General features: G+C 44.1%; 1 protein-coding gene across 1 annotated transcript; it reads right to left on the minus strand.

The window, feature by feature from the left end:
• Positions 1 to 10,916: 10,916 nt before the first annotated feature.
• Positions 10,917 to 15,892, minus strand: LOC125530603 (sugar transporter ERD6-like 4). The gene is made up of 17 exons (XM_048694992.2): positions 15,412 to 15,892; positions 15,230 to 15,319; positions 15,001 to 15,060; positions 14,858 to 14,923; positions 14,066 to 14,131; positions 13,888 to 13,963; positions 13,706 to 13,770; positions 13,537 to 13,629; positions 13,261 to 13,341; positions 13,099 to 13,183; positions 12,728 to 12,774; positions 12,567 to 12,629; positions 12,430 to 12,489; positions 12,244 to 12,309; positions 12,101 to 12,160; positions 11,494 to 11,608; positions 10,917 to 11,401 (listed from the first exon to the last, which is right to left on the minus strand). The coding sequence occupies exons 1-17, from the start codon at positions 15,706 to 15,708 to the stop codon at positions 11,289 to 11,291; spliced, it is 1,503 nt and encodes a 500-aa protein (XP_048550949.1). The 5' UTR covers positions 15,709 to 15,892; the 3' UTR covers positions 10,917 to 11,288.
• Between the last annotated feature and the right edge of the window lie 3,163 nt (positions 15,893 to 19,055).

Consider the following 19,055-nt stretch of genomic DNA (forward strand, 5'->3'; position numbering starts at 1 on the left):
AGGAAATGCATGAACCTGGCCTCAACTTGGAATCCAAGTGTGCCACTGGAAAGATGGAATGAAATCGCTTGAAAACAATATAAAGAACGCCGGAATCGGAGTTATGGTTTGGAAATGGCAAGCGATTCAAATATGACACCGGTCTGCGATTTACAGCAAGTAGGCATCTAAATGCAATGAAATGAACATGCTACAGCACCCAAACATGACAACAAAATACATGGCAGGGATTCACACAAGATGCTTAACAAAAGTCTAGCACTGAGCTACGGCCAAATCATCCATTAGGAGGTTCAAACAAGCATGGCAAAAACGCAAATGGTAAAACAGATCTCAGACTTAGTGAAATTAACACTTGTCTGGAATTTCAGATCATATAGCCCTCTTCGGAGCAACAAAATAACATGCTACAGGACCTGTACATGACAAAGAAAGACATGGCATGGAGCTACACAACAAGCTTAACAAAAGTCCCTTAGTGACCTTGAGCCAAAAGGGATCACAAAATATACTAACAAGCACACAATCATAGCAAAAACATAATCAGTTTTCAGACTTCGTGAAAACTGGGACACACTGAAATATAACTCACGAAGGCATGTTTACGAGCTCGATGCACTCACCACGGTGCAAGACATGGCAAGAAAAGCATACATCCCTTAAGAAGGCACAAAATACAAGGTAGACATGGCAAGAACAATGGCATAGCATGCACGGATCAACTACAATAATATCGGCAAAATCGCAAACGAGTTGACGATCTGCCCGGATTCACAACGAAGCAAAAGTAGAGCTTGATTGACTCAAGCTAGGGTGCTCCATAATTGCAAACAAAGGCATGGATGGATATAGCATAACAAGATTAACAAAACCCCTTTACTGATCATCCTCAAAAGAGGCACGGATCACTAGGAAATAGCATGAATATATGGCATCATGAACTAAATAATCCCAGACTTGGTGAAAACTACTAAGTCCCAGAAAACAGACTTACCGGGTGCCTCACTTTGCAAGCTTGCACAAGTCACCACACACATCACAAAAATGCATGGGTTGCACCTCTGGAAAGAAGACAAAATCCTTAACAAAACATATGAAGGGCTCATAGGCATATCATGCACACAATAATCATGGCAAAAATGACAAAAGTCTAAGATGAACTAGCAGATCTGTCAATTAACTCACGAAGCCTCCTTCTAACAGCATTTCGGGCATCAAGATGAACTCAAATGAAAATGATGCAATGGAATGAAATGATGTTCTCATCGAGACGAACATTTTTATATGCTATATGTCCAAAACGGAGCTACGGATGCGAAGATATAGCCGGTCAAAGTTTGCATAAAAATTAGGGTTTCGGGAGGAGAAAGTCAACCGATCCAAAATATCTCAGATCCAGATCGGCACTGTTCACCGGCGCGTCTCCCGAGGTTCGTCGACCGGCGATGGCGGTGGTGGCCGGAGATGGAGGGGAGAGGCCGGGGCCGGGCCGGATCCGGCGAGAGGAGGCGCGGGCGGCGGCGGTGGTGGCCCGCGGCGGCGGCGGTGGCGGCGAGGAACGCCGGCGGCTCGGGCGACCGGAGATGGCGGGGCGGCGGCGCCGGCCACCGGGCGCGAGGACGAGGGCGGAGGAGGCGCGGCGCTGGGCGGCGGTGGCTTCGGGCTCGCGGGGGCCCGATCCGGACCTCCCGGGCCGGGGCGGCGGCGAGCGGCGTACAGCCACGTGGCGATGCGGGATAGGGCGGCGGCGGTGTGTCCCGCTGGGTCGGACAATGTCCGGCCGGCGCGAGGGGATTTAGGGTTTCGTGGGAGGAGGAGATCCGAAAAACGGGGGGTCTATTTATAGGCATAAGTGGAGCTAGGAGAGTCCAAATGAGGTGCAGTTTTCGGCCATGCGATCGTGATCGAACGCTCTAGGAGATGGAGCAGAATTTGGTGGGTTTTGGTCCAAAATGGAGGGGTGTTGGGCTGCAACACACACGAGGCCTTTTCGGTCCCTCGGTTAACCGTTGGAGTATCAAACGAAGTCCAAATGGTACGAAACTTGACAGGCGGTCTACCGGTAGTAAACCAAGGCCGCTTGGCAAGTCTCGGTCCAATCCGGAAATGTTTAAACCCCACACACGAAAGAAAGGTAGAAATGACCACCGGAGGAGAACGAAGCATCGGAATGCAAAACGGACAACGGGGAAAATGCTCGAATGCATGAGATGAACACGTATGCAAATGCAATGCACATGATGGCATGATATGAGATGCAGGGCAACGACAACAACACACGGAGACAAAACCCAAACCCGAGGAAATAAATATAACTTAACGCCGGAAACGGCAAGAGTTGGAGTACAAATTGGGAAAGTTACATCCGGGGTGTTACACCATGGCTCGCCGATCTTTGGGCAAGTCAATCAAAGTCCATACTTTGTTCTTATACATGGATCACATCTCAGATTTCATGGCCTCAAGACATTCCGCGAAATCTGGGCTCTTCATCGCTTCCTCATAGTTCGTAGGTTCGTCATGGTCAAATAACATGACCCCCAGAACAGGATTACCGTACCACTCTCGTGCGGATCTCACTCTGGTTTACCTACGAGGTTTGGTAGTAACTTGATCTGAAGTTACATGATCATCATCATTAGCTTCCTCACTAATTGGTGTAGTAGTCACAGGAACAGATTTCTGTGACGAACTACTTTCTAATAAGGGAGCAGGTACAGATCCCTCATCAAGTTCTACTTTCCTCCCACTTACTTCTTTCGAGAGAAAACTCCTTCTCTAGAAAGGATCCATTCTCAGCAATGAATATCTTGCCTTCGGATCTGTGATAGAAGGTGTATCCAACAGTCTCCTTTGGGTATCCTATGAAGACACATTTCTCCGATTTGGGTTCGAGCTTATCAGGTTGAAGCTTTTTTCACATAAGCATCGCAATCCCAAACTTTAAGAAACGACAACTTTGGTTTCTTGCCAAACCACAGTTCATACGGTGTCGTCTCAACGGATTTAGATGGTGCCCTTTTTTAACGTGAATGCAGCTGTCTCTAATGCATAACCTCCAAATGATAGCGGTAAATCAGTAAGAGACATCATAGATCGCACCATATCTAATAAAGTACGGTTACGACGTTCGGACACACCATTACACTATGGTGTTCCAGGTGGCGTGAGTAGTGAAACTATTTCACATTGTTTTAACTGAAGGCCAAACTCGTAACTCAAATATTTTACTTCTGCGATCATATCGTAGAAACTTTTATTTTTGTTACGATGATTCTCCACTTCACTCTGAAATTCTTTGAACTTTTCAAATGTTTCAGATTTTTGTTTCATCAAGTAGATATACTCATATCTGCTCAAATCATCTGTGAAGATCAGAAAATAATGATACCTGCTGCGAGCCTCAATATTCATCAGACCACATACATCAGTATGTATGATTTCCAACAAATCTGTTGCTCGCTCCATTGTTTTGGATTACGGAGTCTTAGTCATCTTGCCCATGAGGCATGGTTCGCAAGCATCAACTGATTCATAATCAAGTGATTCCAAAAGTCCATCAGCATGGATTTTCTTCATGCGCTTTACACCAATATGATCTAAATGGCAGTGCCACAAATAAGTTGCACTATCATTATTAACTTTGCATCTTTTGTCTTTAATATTATGAAAATGTGTATCACCATGATCGAGATCCAACAAACCATTTTTATTGGGTGTATGACCATAGAAGGTTTTATTCATGTAAACAGAACAACAATTATTCTCTAACGTACATGAATAACCGTATTGCAATAAACATGATCCAATCATATTCATGCTCAACGCAAACACTAAATAACATTTATTTTAGGTTTAACACTAATCCCGAAATTATAGGGAGTGTGCGATGATGATCATATCAATCTTGGAACCATTTCCAATACACATCGTCACTTCACCCTTAACTAGTCTCTGTTCATTCTGCAACTCCTGTTTCGAGTTACTACTCTTAGCAACTGAACCAGTATCAAATACCGAGGGGTTGCTATAAACACTAGTAAAGTACACATCAATAACATGTATATCAAATATAGCATTGTTCACTTTGCCATCCTTCTTATCCGCCAAATACTTGGGGCAGTTCCGCTTCCAGTGACCAGTCCCTTTGCAGTAGAAGCACTTAGTCTCAGGCTTAGGTCCAGACTTGGGCTTCTTCACTTGAGCAGCAACTTGCTTGCCGTTCTTCTTGAAGTTCCCTTTCTTTCCCTTTGCCCTTTTCTTGAAACTAGTGGTCTTGTTAATCATCAACACTTGATGCTCTTTCTTGATTTCTACCTTCATCGATTGCATAATCATGAAAAACTCGGGAATCGTGTCCGTTATCCCTTGCATATTATAGTTCATCACGAAGTTCTACTAACTTGGTGATGGTGACTAGAGAATTCTGTCAATCACTATTTTATCTGGAAGATTAACTCCCACTTGATTCAAGCGATTGTAGTATCCAGACAATCTGTGCACATGCTCATTGCTTGAACTATTCTCCTCCATCTTTTAGCTATAGAACTTGTTGGAGACTTCATATCTCTCAACTCGGGTATTTACTTGAAATATTAACTTCAACTCCTGGAACATCTCATATGGCCCATGACGTTCAAAACGTCTTTGAAGTCCCGATTCTAAGCCGTGTAAGCATGGTGCACTAAACTATCAAGTAGTCATCATATTGAGCTAGCCAAACGTTCATAACATCTGCATCTGCTCCTGCAATAGGTTTGTCACCTAGCGGTGCATCAAGTACATAATTCTTTTGTGCAGCAATGAGGATAAACCTCAGATCACGGATCCAATCCGCATAATTGCTAGTAACATCTTTCAATTTAGTTTTCTCTAAGAACATATCAAAAATAAAACAGGGGAGCTAAACGCGAGCTATTGATCTACAACATAGATATGCTAATACTACTAGGACTAAGTTCATGATAAATTTAAGTTCAATTAATCATATTACTTAAGAACTCCCACTTAGATAGACATCCCTCTAATCCTCTAAGTGATCACGTGATCCATATCAACTAAACCATGTCTGATCATCACGTAAGATGGAGTAGTATCAACGGTGAACATCACTATGTTGATCATATCTACTATATGATTCACGCTCGACCTTTCGGTCTCCATGTTCCGAGGCCATATCTGTTAAATGCTAGGCTCGTCAAGTTTAACCTGAGTATTCCGCGTGTGCAACTGTTTTGCACCCGTTGTATTTGAACGTAGAGCCTATCACACCCGATCGTCACGTGGTGTCTCAGCACGAAGAACTTTCGCAATGGTGCATACTCAGGGAGAACACTTATACCTTGATAATTTAGTGAGAGATCATCTTATAATGCTACCGTCAATCAAAGCAAGATAAGATGTATAAAAGATAAACATCACATGCAATCAAAATATGTGACATGATATGGCCATCATCATCTTGTGCCTTTGATCTCCATCTCCAAAGCATCGTCATGATTTCCATCGTCATCGGCATGACGCCATGATCTCCATCATCTTGATCTATATCAATGTGTCGTCACATGGTCGTCTCGCCAACTATTGCTCTTGCAACTATTGCTGTCGCATAGCGATAAAGTAAAGCAATTATTTGGCACTTGCATCTTATGCAATAAAGAGACAACCATAAGGCTTCTGCCAGTTGCCGATAACTTCAACAAAGCATGATCATCTTATACAACAACTTATATCTCATCACGTCTTGACCATATCACATCACAACATGCCCTGCAAAAACAAGTTAGACGTCCTCTACTTTGTTGTTGCAAGTTTTACGTGGCTGCTATGGGCTTAGCAAGAACCGTTCTTACCTACGCATCAAAACCACAACGATAGTTTTTCAAGTTGGTGATGTTTTAACCTTCGCAAGGACCGGGCGTAGCCACACTCGGTTCAATTAAAGTTGGAGAAACTGACACCCGCCAGCCACCTCTGTGCAAAGCACGTCGGTAGAACCAATCTCGCGTAAGCGTACGCGTAATGTCGGTCCGGGCCGCTTCATCCAACAATACCGCCGAACCAAGGTGTGACATGCTGGTAAGCAGTATGACTTATATCGCCCACAACTCACTTGTGTTCTACTCGTGCATATTACATCAACGCATAAAACCTGGCTCGGATACCACTGTTGGGTAACATAATAATTTTAAAAAAAATTCCTACGCACATGCAAGATCATGGTGATGCATAGCAACGAGAGGGGAGAGTGTTGTCTACGTACCCTCGTAGACCGTTCGCGAAAGCGTTATAACAACGCGGTTGATGTAGTCGTACGTCTTCACGATCCGAGCGATCCAAGTACCGAAAGCACGGCACCTCCGAGTCCTGCACACGTTCGGCTCGATGACGTCCTCGCCTTCTCGATCCAGCAAGAGGGAGGAAGTAGTATATGAGTTCCGGCAGCACGACGGCGTGGTGACGGTGTTGGTGAAGAACAATTTCCGTAGGGCTTCGCCTAAGCACTACGAAAACTATGACGGAGGATAAAATAGAGGGGACGGGGTTGCCGGCACACGGCTTGGTGTTTCTTGATGTGTCTTTGGTGCTAGCCCTGCCCCTCTATTTATATGTTGAGCCCTGGGATCGAAACTTGGAGCAAAAGCCTCCTCAAAGTCGGTTTTTCCCGAAAGGCAAGAATCCCACTCGGACTCCAGGAACAAACGCCACAATCCTTGGCGTCTGGCCAAGACGCCATGGGCCTCGGCGTCTGGCCCAGGGCCAGACGCCAGGGTCTCCGGCGTTTGGCCCCCTGGCCTCCGCAAAACTCCTTTTGCACCGACTTATAGACCCATGGGCCCGACCCCTTGGCCAAACCATATCATCCAATATATGAATCCTTACCTCTGGACCATTCTGGAGCTCCTCGTCATGTCCGTGATCTCATCCGGGACTCCGAACAACATTCGGTCACCAACATACATAACTCATAGTACTATATCGTCAACAAACGTTAAGCGTGCGGACCCTACGGGTTCGAGAACTATGTAGACATGACCGAGACACCTCTCTGGTCAATAACCAATAGAGGGACCTAGATTCCCATATTGGCTCCTACATATTCTACGAAGATCTTTATCGGTCAGGCCGCATAACAACATACGCTGTTCCCTTTGTCATCGGTATGTTACTTGCCCGAGATTCGATCGTCGGTATCTCAATACCTAGTTTAATCTCGTCACCGACAAGTCTCTTTACTTGTTCTGTAATACATCATCCCACAACTAACTCATTAGTTGCAATGCTTGCAAGGCTCATAGTACCGAGTGGGCCCAGAGATACCTCTCCGACAGTCGGAGGGACAAATCCTAATCTCAAAATACGCCAACCCAACAAGTAACTTCGGAGACACCTGTAGAGCACCTTTATAATCACCCAGTTACGTTGTGACGTTTGGTGGCACACAAAGTGTTCCTCCGATAAACGGTAGTTGCATAATCTCATAGTCATAGGAACATGTATAAGTCATGAAGAAAGCAATAGCAACAAACTAAACGATCAAGTGCTATGCTAACGGAATGGGTCAAGTCAATCACATCATTCTCCTAATGATGTGAACCCGTTAATCAAATGACAACTCATGTCTATGGTTAGGAAACATAACCATCTTTGATCAACGAGCTAGTCAAGTAGAGGCATACTAGTGACACTCTGTTTGTCTATGTATTCACACATGTATTACGTTTCCGGTTAATATAATTCTAGCATGAATAATAAACATTTATCATGATATAAGAAAATAATTAATAACTTTATATTATTGCTAGGGCATATTTCTTTCACATCTTTCCTAGGAATGAGCGTTATGTTGGCGGACTTCAACCAATGGAAGTTTGAGGCATGGAGATGGGAGAAGTGGTCAATGGCGGCCATGACATCCACCTTCATAATATCCCAGCATGCTCTGAAGAACGCACCCGTGAACCCATCTGGCCCTGGTGCCTTGTCATTTGGAGAATCAAACACAACACACCTAGCTTCATCCATGGTGAAAGGGGTGCCAAGATCAGTGAGATCACATTCTGGGTTGGGAACACAATTCCAATTAATGTTCCTTTGTCGTTGAGGACCCTTATTGATGACAAAGTAGAAGTGATTGTGGACGATGGCCTTCTTGTGATCATGATCATTCACCCAACCCGCATTGTGCTTCAGACGATGGCATTTTTTCCTTCTCTGGCAGTTAATTGTCACATGGAAGAATCTAGTGTTTGCATCCATCTCTGTGATGTTAGTGATCCTAGAGTTCTGCCGCTTCCTAGCCTTCTCAAGTACAGCCAAGGCAACTACTCACCGCTTAAGCCTCTTCCGAAGGTCAAGTTCCTCTGGGCTCAGGGATCGAGATTCTTGAGCGGTATCAAGGCGGAGGATGATCTCCCGAGCCATATGCAACTGAACTTTCACATTGGAGAAAAGAGTTTTGCTCAAAGCCTTTAACTTGATGCTAGTTTTCCTGAGTCTATGGTGAATAACATGGTAGGGCTCGACATGGTTGTGATCTTCATTCCATGCCTCCTCGATGGTTGCCAAAAAACTGGGCATCTTAATACAGAAGTTCTCAAAGTAGAAGCACTTGGAACGCTTAGGGCCATTTGCATTTGCGAATAGAAGAGGACAATGGTCAGATAGGGAAGATGAGAGTGCATGCAGAATGTGAGAACCAAACTCCAGATCCCATCCTCGTTGCGAAAGAAGCTATCCAGCTTGCTCAAGATGGGGTCACTCTGGCCATTGCTCCAAGTGAATCTTCTGTTTTGAAGATTAATCTCTTTTAGCTCAGAGGTGTTCAACGCATTCCTAAACTGGACAATGCGGCTTTGATCAACGTTAGTGCGGTTCTTATCCCTTGCCCGGTAAATTTGGTTGAAGTCTCCCGTGACCAGCGATAAGGAACCCAGTGGTGGTATTTCGGAGACGAGCTCGGCGAAGAGAGCATCCTTGAGGTTGCCTCTAGTCAGACCATAGATGGTCGTGAGCTTGAAGGAGGTGGTGTTATGGTTTTGTGAACGCAAGGAAACAATGGTCAAGAGGGTAAAAGACCCAAATAGCACAATGGAGAGTTGAACCGCTTCATCATCCTGCAGTAGGAGGATACCACCACGGGTCCTGGCATTGGGAAAAGTTTTTGAAGCTTTAGCCTCCAATGTGAGCAGCAGTGTAGGGGTCGACGTTTCTCATTTTGGACTCCTGCAGACAAACAATGTGACAAGGGGTAGCGGTGATAGTCTCATGGAACGTTGAGCAACGGTCCAGGCAATTTAGACCTCGAATGTTGCAGTTCAGAATTGCAAGGTTGTGCTCTGTCATTTGGAGACTAGGGAAGCATCATTGTTGACATAGCCGAACTGGCAGGAATAGCAGCTGGGAAGTACTACTCTAGTAGAACAACTGCACACACCCACACACGGCCTCGCCATGGCCACAACTAGCTGCCACAACACACAACAGCAAACCGACGCACAAACTACTCCAACCCACCGCCTTGCCAGGGCATCAGCCAACTGCAACTGCAAATAGGCATCAAAATATCTGAACATGGTGGTTTAACTAACATGATGCACAATGGAAACAATAGTTCAAAAATAGCCAGAAGCGATTCAAATAGTAATGTTGTTTCACACAACCAAATCTCATTGAATAATTCTTACAATCAGGGACACATCTAGTCAGTGTCCACAAGGGACTAATGGACTCCTTCTGTTTGTTTTTACTCTGTATATAAATTTGTTTGAAGTCAAACTATGCAAAGTTTAACAAAATTCATATTAAAATATCAACATCTATAATACTCCCTCTAGTCCTTTTTAGTCAGAATAAAATGTGTTCGGAAGTCAAAGTATCTCTACTTTGACCAAACTTATAAAAAAGTAGCAATACTCACAATGCCAAAACAATATTTTTGGGTTCATTATGAAATGTTGTTTCATACTCCCTCCGTTCCAAAATAAGTGTCTTGAGCTTAGTACAAATTTGTACTAGAGCTGGTACAAAGTTGAGACATTTATTTTGGAACGGAGAGAGAGTAGTATATAACTATATATATTTGGTATTGTAGATGTTGATATTTTTTAATATAAATTTGGTAAAATTTTACAAAGTTTGACTGGACACTAATCTAATACGCAGAGTAAAAAGGACCGGAAGGAGTACTAAAGTTATATAGTGAAAATTAAGTCCGTGATGCATCTAATGATATTGATTTTATATTCTGAGTGTTAGTGTTTTTCTATAAAGTTGGTCAAACATATACCACGTGTGAGCAATTCAAACTATTTGTAAAAAAAAGAATGGTCAAACATATGAAGTTTGACTTGAGAATTATTCGTATTTACAGACTAAAAGAAATGGAGGGAGCATAATCTCTAGTGGTATACTGGTGCTGGATCTGAAGCGTGCCTTGGTGAGGAAAACATATTCTCGTCGCTGTCTCCTGTCTGGGATGGAGGGGGCTCGTAGTAGGGTAGGCCACAGTACACACACCGTAGACCGCAGAGTACTGCACTGTACAGTAGAGTACCGGGGTGTGTGGGTGGGGGCACAGCTGCAACGGTCGTCTGTTACTGTACAGTAGAGTACCGGAGTAGGAGTGACAGTATACCAGGAGGGAAGAAGGATCCAGACCCAGAGCTGCAGTAACGTGGGTTTCATTGATGGGCCGCTCCAGCATCGGGTTCCTCTGGGCCTCCATCACTTCTGGGGCGGTGGGGGGCTGGCTGAAGAAGAAGGGCGCAGATATGTGTCTTAAGCCCAACGAGACGGCCCAAATGTACAGCTGACAGCACACCATTTTTTTTCTCCTCAACAAGACTTTCAGGCAATAGTTTCTGGGAACTGCCATGCACACTACAGTCTACAGCCATAATGCAGCACACTGAAAGTAGCTCAAAATTTATTCTTGGACATTACATCTAAATTATTCCTTTGGCCACAGCTGCTGCTGTATATATGAAACCCAATGTACTGACCACCAAATTGCTCTTCTACTTACTGCACACTCCCCTGACCGACTGACTGACTGACTGCAAGGGGGGGTTGGGTGCCCATTCCACCCCTCCCCATTCTATTGCACATACACAAATGGTACACTGATAGTACACTATTACACAAACACATGATACAAATATCCCTCCTGCAAAAAACACGGCTGCGCGACTACCTGGTCCAGGCCCGAGGCCTGACCCGAAACAGCCATCAAGTAGCACGACGCACGCCCGCCTGCCTGTCTACCCTACGCGCCGTGGTTCCGGGCTTCAGCGGAACGAGAACGCAATCTCCTCGAGCGTTCTCCCCTTGGTCTCCGGCACGCACAGGCACACGAAGAGGAGGGTGCCCATGGACACTGCCGCGTATATAGCAAAGGTTCCTGGTTGAAACAAGACGTATGGTTCGTGGTAAGACACAGTGTCATAAAAGAGGTAGGAAGGTAGAGGGACAGAGAGGGAGGAATACACTGACCTCCGTTGCTCCAGTTTAGCATCAAGCTCGCGGTCATCGTGATGAGCCACGACGTCATCCAGTTTGCAAGGGTGGCGGTGCTTCCGGCAAGACTCTTGATGTTAACAGGAAGAATCTGTAGGGACACAATGTGGACGACGCATTATTATATTTCTAGATATGTTCAGTGTGAAGTTTGCTCTAGGTAAGTTGTCACTGTCACTTGCAACTACAGATATGAAACACAAAGCAACCACTGCAGTTTTTGGTGATGGTACAGCTAAAGCTAAAAGCAGTAGTTGCAGTCTTTAGTGATAGGTACAGCTACGGTCAGTGTAATCTAGGCTACATTACAAAAAATGCAGTTTCCTGTATGTCTTGAAGCAGCAGCTGGTCGACAAAACCACAAGAGCGACTGCAACTGCAGCGTTTCGCTCCATTTCATAGGTAAAAAGGCATGTTCGAGGACGGCTCATTGATAAAAAAAAAGAGAGAGGCTATAGAGGATATTCAGACAGGAAAAGAAGTGGCAAATGATAGTGGTAACAACTACAGAGATAAAATCAGATAGATGTAAGTGTAATTATTGAACTTCTAGATATTTGCAGTAAGGAGGATCAGACTATACCTCAGACATTATAATCCATGGGATGGCTCCCATGCCCAGAGAAAATGCAAGCACAAATGCCTGCAGTAGCAAAAAGCAAGGCATTAAACCTGCTCACTCTGACCAATAAAGCAGAGACGTATATAGACAGAACTGAAACTAACCACAAGTCCAGCCAGTGAAAGCATACTCATCACAAAGTGTAAATGAGAAGCTTCGTCTATGTTGTCCTGTTTCAGAATTGACACTAAAATATATCAGAGGGAAACTCAGGTAGTACTGATTGATCTAGATTAGACAATTGCACAACAAACCATTACATATGCCATTAACATTTTAAGTGGAGTTACCTTCACAAAAAATGACACAGAAACAACGAGAAGACTGATTGTCATCCCTGTAGCAGAGATCTGGAAAGTAAAAGAAATTAATCAACGCAAATCATATTTTCATCTTAAAAAAAAACTTGTCTTGTGATGTAACTAACAATGAGAAGTAGCCGTCGACCAGCTTTGTCAGTCAACCAGGTTGTGATTCCAGTAGCAACCACCTAACAATGAAAAGATCCCAATAAGTACGCAAATACCAAACCCACAATCCCACAAAGTTCATAGGCACAATGTGGATGTAACGATAAGATGAATATACCTGAACAGCCCCCAAACCACATGTTGCGAGATTACTGTTTTTAAGACCTGTTTAGGAAGAGAACTTTGTAAGATATCAGACATGACATACAAGCTATTGCTATTGCTGATATATTAAGGCTCAGTACTGCGATATGAGCTTCCTGCGAGTACAAATCACATACAGACAGGGCAGCATTACATTTTACAAGTGATCCAAATATCCCAATCAAACTGCTATGGATGTGCAGCATGCTTACTAACATTTGAATTTACCATTTAGTTCAATTGCACGTTCACAGTATTTCTGTAGAGTTATTAAATGTGTGAGGAAAACTATTACACACAAGCATGCTTAATAAGCAGAGCCTCGTCAAATTATGCAGAACATACCAGCAGCTTTGAAGATACTTGCAGCATAGAAGAAAATGCCGTTGACACCACTTAGTTGCTGAAGTATAAGGAGGCCAATTCCTATCTAAACAAGTGAAAACCAGTAAGCAAATAGAGGAACATTGATGTGTTAAAGCAAAGTATTTAATGCAAATTACCAACCATAAGAGGAACACTATATCTCTTGTGTTTGATCTCTGCAAATCGTATGGTTGTCCTCCTCCTAGATGAGGCAACTGATCTCTGTGTAGCAAAATGTAAAAAAAAAAGGTTTACATTCCCTCATATATTACTTAAAAGAAAAATATTTTCAGGCCCTTATATATTACTTAAAAGAAAAATATTTTCAGGTGTAGCATAAAGCATAAAGTTGCCAGCAATGTGTACATTGCATATGACATGATTGCAGCAAAATTGATCCCTGTTACTACATGTTACCTTTATTTCATTTACTTCTGCTGAGATATCAGTTTCAAATCCGCGCAGGACCTGCAGTGAAGATTCAAAATCTTCCATCTTTCCCATTTTTGCCTGGTACAACAGTTGCTCTGTTTAGATGCTTATGTTCATGTCAACAAAAAATAATGCAACACATCACTTCACTTACCAGCCACCTTGGTGATTCAGGAATGAAGAACAGTCCAGGTATCAGGATTGAGCAAGGTAAAATGCCTTAGAAATGTGAATGTAACATAAGTGAGTTAGGACAATATTTTGTATTAACCAATCTATTAACTTAGCAAAAGCTGATTTAGACGAGCAGCACATCTTATCATTTGTCCATCTTACCAAGAACAGAAAGAATTCTCCAGGGAACAAACATGCCTAATGTGTAGGCAAGCAGTATACCGATTGTAACAGAGAGCTGCGTAAGAAATTATGGGCAGGGTTAAAACTTGCAAGCAAATGGTCAGACCAGAAGACAGACTACACTAAATCAAATGTTATTGTTTATACAAGTGCTGACCTGATTGACCGAACCAAGAGCTCCTCTCATGTTTTGTGGAGCAATTTCTGCTATATAAACTGGCACCTGACACCATGAAACGAAATTTTCAGACAGAAAAGTAATGTCAGGCATGAAAATATCCAAGTGGATGCAGCTAGAGTGCCCCTAAAGGATAAGATATTGTTCAACAGTGAACGCCCAATCCGATAAACTTCAGAACAATCAGTATGCACGAGTTCAAATGATATCTAGATATGCTATTTTTATGCAAAGTAACACTGAAGTTCAATGGCATTCATGAAAATCCCCAACTTCAATACCCAGCAAAAAGAGAGGTTGTAAGTCACAAAATCACAACCCAGCTGCGCAGCTGTAAGTCGATACAGAATACCGGCCTTTTCAGTTCCTCTTATAGGCTAATTATAAGTTCATTTTGATCCAGAAAAGGGTTTGATGTTTTCATCCTTATCTGTTCAGAGACTGAACAGACAGAGAAGCTACTCTGATGATAAATACTGTTGGATTATGATTAGGCCAGGGGAAGCTACCATATCATAGGCCATACCAACAGGCAACAGCACATCTTTACACCCTTGATGTCCCGGAATAGGAAATGCAACTGTTGTTTACACTTGGTATTTGGTTAAGCTTAAATACAGTCTACTCTCCCATGTGTTGGGACTTGGGAGCTGGCACTGTATTTTTTGTGAACTTAAGAACCAGTTGACTAAGACAGCAAACGAATTATCAATTCATGACTGGACTCTGGAGTGAATTTGTTTACAAGGTTAGGAGCAGAGGGATACAGACCGTGTAGGATATCACACCGACCCCAAATCCTTCCAGCAAACGGCCCATGAACAAGAATGAGGAGTCCTGCACAGAACAATTCAGAAGTAAGTTAAACTGACGAGCATCCCTAAAAATAACAGGGGTAAATTAAGCAATCTTACATTTGCAAACGATATTGCAAGCCACCCAATGATGTTCGGGATAGCGGCGATCATCAGAGACTGCAGGAGCAACAAAGCAGAGAGCATCGTCAGTCAGTGAGTGCACGACTGAATCAAGTTCCATGAGAAAATTCCAGGAGCAGATCCGAGAATCCAATACTCCGTACATCTGACAGTACAATTGTGGGTCACAGGAGCAGACAGAGGTCAAAGGGAATTGAAACCTCACCCCTTTACGGCCGATGTACTCGGCGATCTGGCCACTGGCAATGGCGCCCACCATGGCCCCGACGTTGGACAGGGATCCGAATAAAGAGAACTGCGAGCAAGGAGACGGCATAAAGCAAAGGCCATGGAGGCAAAGAAGCATAGGACTAGAAGAGGGACGGGAGGCGGCGCGCGGGGAAGAACCTCGGAGAGGGTGAGGCCGAGGTCGGCCATGATGGCATCCTGGGTGGGCGAGGAGTAGCCGCAGGTGAAGCCGAACTGGATGGGGCCGAGCGCGACGATGAGGGTGCAGAGCAGGGCGGAGATGGAGCTGTCGCGGAGGCCGTAGGCGGAGGAGCCGAGGCGGTCCATGGCGCCGCCGCCGGCGGCGGACATCCTGTACCAGCTGCCCGTGTGCAGGAACGGCTTGCGCAGGTCGGACGCCGAGGACGACCGGCCCCCGCTGCCGTCCTCCCCGCCGCTCTCGTCCCGGAAGCTCATCGCGCCGCCGCCGCCGCCCGGATCGGATTGGCTCGCTCGCTTCCGTGCGTGGCACGATTCGCGGGCGTGATTGGGGGGAGGAGGAGGACAAAGGAGCGAGCTTTGTGGACGGAGGATGGACAGTGTCGCTGTGTTTTCTCCTCCGTTTTTGCTGTGTGCGAGCGTGAGATCTGACGGAAGATGGTGAGCTGGAGACAAGCGAGAGAGAGACGTACCTTTCCACCTGTTTTGGCCCTTTCCTGCTGCTATTATTGTGATTCTATAATTCCAAAAAAATTCTGACCGTCCAACGCTCACGTGTGGGATCTCATGGGTGCATGTACGAATCAATGTGATACAAAAGTGCCTGATTTTGTTTTCATTTTCTATACGCGGCCCATTTTTTACTACTAGTAAATATGTACCTGCAATTTGCATGTTGATATTACATACTCCATCCCTCCTCAAATGGATGTATCTTGCGCTAAAATAGTGCTAGATACAGCGACAAGTAATTCCGGACGAAGATAATAAGTATTATATTAATTACATGAAAATGTTCGGTGGATATTATGTGCTCATTAATTATGTGATTGCCACTAATGTTGAATATTTGGTATGGTTTAATTGCATGCTAAAAATTGGAGCAATCTAGGTCATTGGATTGACCTGGTTTGTTGGCCAAGATCATTTGTATCATTGGATTGACTAGGTAGGATATTATTTGCGCAATAATAATTATACGATTAGCACAAGTATTGATAATTTTCCTGAAGTGACAGGTGGCACACGTTGTGACACGAAACAATCCGCGCCTAGTGTTTTTTACAACTAAAGTTGTCATCCAAAAAAACCCAAAAAACTAAGACTTACCACCGGAAAAGAAAGTTGTCATGCTTGACAATTAAAGTTGACATCCTCGCGTCTCTAAACTTGCCATAAAAAACGTCCGGAGTTTCCATGTGTTTGTGTCACACATGTGTCACTTATCAGGGTCCTAATTTTTTGAGAGAGAATATTATTGATACATGATAGTCTGTACTATTAAAGGAGGGTTAGTTATGTCGTCTCCACCACCCATCTGCCTTTTTTTCCTCCCATGCTTCCCTTCCCTCTTTGGTTTCATGTTGTTTTTTGGTAACCCAACTAATGCCGCATAAAATAGAAACCAACATAAATATAATAACTCGAAATAATCTGATGTAAATCTATTATGACCCAAATCCACATCATGCAATAACTCAATCAACTCAATTTTACAAGATATCAACTAAATCAAAATGTTTCTTGCCTTCCCCTACCCATACTCCCATGAGTTTCATCAAATTAAATGTTACAAAAATCTAGATTATGACGGATGTAAGGTGTATGTCAAACAAGATTGATACCGAACCACTAAGTACGCACCCCTTGCAACGCACGAGCAATTAGCCTGGAGAATATTAATGCACACTAAACATATTGAGCGCTCATCATTGGAGCAATATAGGTCACTGGATTTGCCTGGTTTGATGGCCGAGATTACCTGAATCTGCCCCTTGGGTCTTTTATATTGGTATAGATATAGATAATATTATTGTGATTTACAACCTCAATGAAAATACAAATGAATGAATAATCTAACCCGTAAGCAGATCGTTGTGTGACCATCTGATCTGGATAAATGAATGAAGAAAGAAATATCAAGGGATGAAATGAGGAGAAAGTAGCGAAGGACATGTGTGGAGGGAGGGGAAAACCCCAAAAGTTAACTAACAACACGATGAGCTACACCAATGCTCCTTGTGTTTAGAAAAGCCTGGTGGAGGTGTAAACATCCCTCTTTTGGCACCATTGATCGTGGTCACTAGTCAGACATGATAAGGGAAGCATGAGTAGGAGAAGAGGAAGGAAGGAAGTGGCGGTGGACGGTGGATGACTTATGCATCACAAGGCAACATGTGCAAAGGTAGGAAAGGTAGGAATGATATGTCATCATCAAAAAGAAGAAGGCGCAAGAAAGATGGACTTGGTAACCAAGTCTCTCATTTTTACTGAGCCGACGCCACTTCTCAAGATAATTTCGAGCACTCCCCACTCACGCTATAGGCGCCACCTTTTCCTGCCACTGGCACCCAACCCAATGGAACCAGAAGGTGACTTAGCCACCTCACCGTTCACTGCCACCGAAATCACCCCCCTCCTGCCACCTCCCGCGCTAAGGGAGAGATTGAGGATGAAGAACGTGTTGCGGATAGTCGCGCTCTCAATGCAGGAGAGGCAAGGCCCCAGCGGTCGTGACGACTCCAGGTCGCCCCCCCCCCCCATTGCTCCGGCTAGCGGCAAGAGAGCAAGGAAACTGGCGGATGCGATGAAGGTGATCATCGAGGCAGTGACAATGATGAACAAGAAGGTGGATGCAGACATCTACACCTCCTTATTCTTGTCCGGTGGCTCCTAGCCTCACTCCGGCCACCCCTACACCTCCTCCTCTGGCACGTTCGACCACCACAGCCGTGGTTGAGGACCATGGCAGCCACGTGCTCAATGATATGTTGGAGGGGTAAAAAATTGCCTTTTCTTTTTTGGCCGACGCATTGATGATGGTTTGCGGCTATGGGTTTGAGCTTTTTGTTGTTTATTGTAGTGTGCAGGAGGGAAACTTCATGTCTCAATTGCATTCATCGCACATCTAAGGCCTCGAGGATCTAGATTATGGTAGTTCCAGGTATGCTCAAGAAGAAGATAATGAGGAGATCGGTGATCCCAAAGTGGAGGAGGTCAAAGATCCCGTGGATACTCAAGCAAGCACCAAGGGATCAAGAACACAAAACTATTCCCAAGACAAAGACATTTCATTGTGCCATGCTTGGATTAACATGTCGCTTGATGCATCAGTTGGCACGAATCAAACCAAGGAGAGATTTTCGAGTAGAATTGAATACTACTATTGCAACACTGTGACCATTTCATAGAACCGCACTCAAGGCTCTCTTGGCCATCGTTGGGGCACCATCCAAGAGCAATGTAATCGATGGTCTGGTTGTATGGATCAAGTCAACCATGCATGACCAAGTGGGGTGAAAATCATGGAGTATGGGCCTGTCATCCAAGCCACATGCAAGTATCACAACAAGAAGAATAATTCCAAGACCTTCATATTGCACCATTGCTACAAATGAGCTAGTTACCAATGAGTAGTGGATACGGAGAATGGTGGTTGTGATGAGCACGAAAGTGCTTGATTTTGTGTTACATGCCTTTGGTAGTGCTCGAGACATGCTATATATGTTTGTGGTGATTTTGGATGAAACTTGATCGTTGTGGTGCCTTTTCGATCAACTCTATGCATGTTTTAATTTGAGAGCATGAGATTAACTATTCAGATC

The sequence above is a fragment of the Triticum urartu genome, chromosome 1A, assembly GCF_056163025.1.
Source record: "Triticum urartu cultivar PI428250 chromosome 1A, HENAU_Tu73, whole genome shotgun sequence".
Classification (NCBI taxonomy): Eukaryota; Viridiplantae; Streptophyta; class Magnoliopsida; order Poales; family Poaceae; genus Triticum; species Triticum urartu.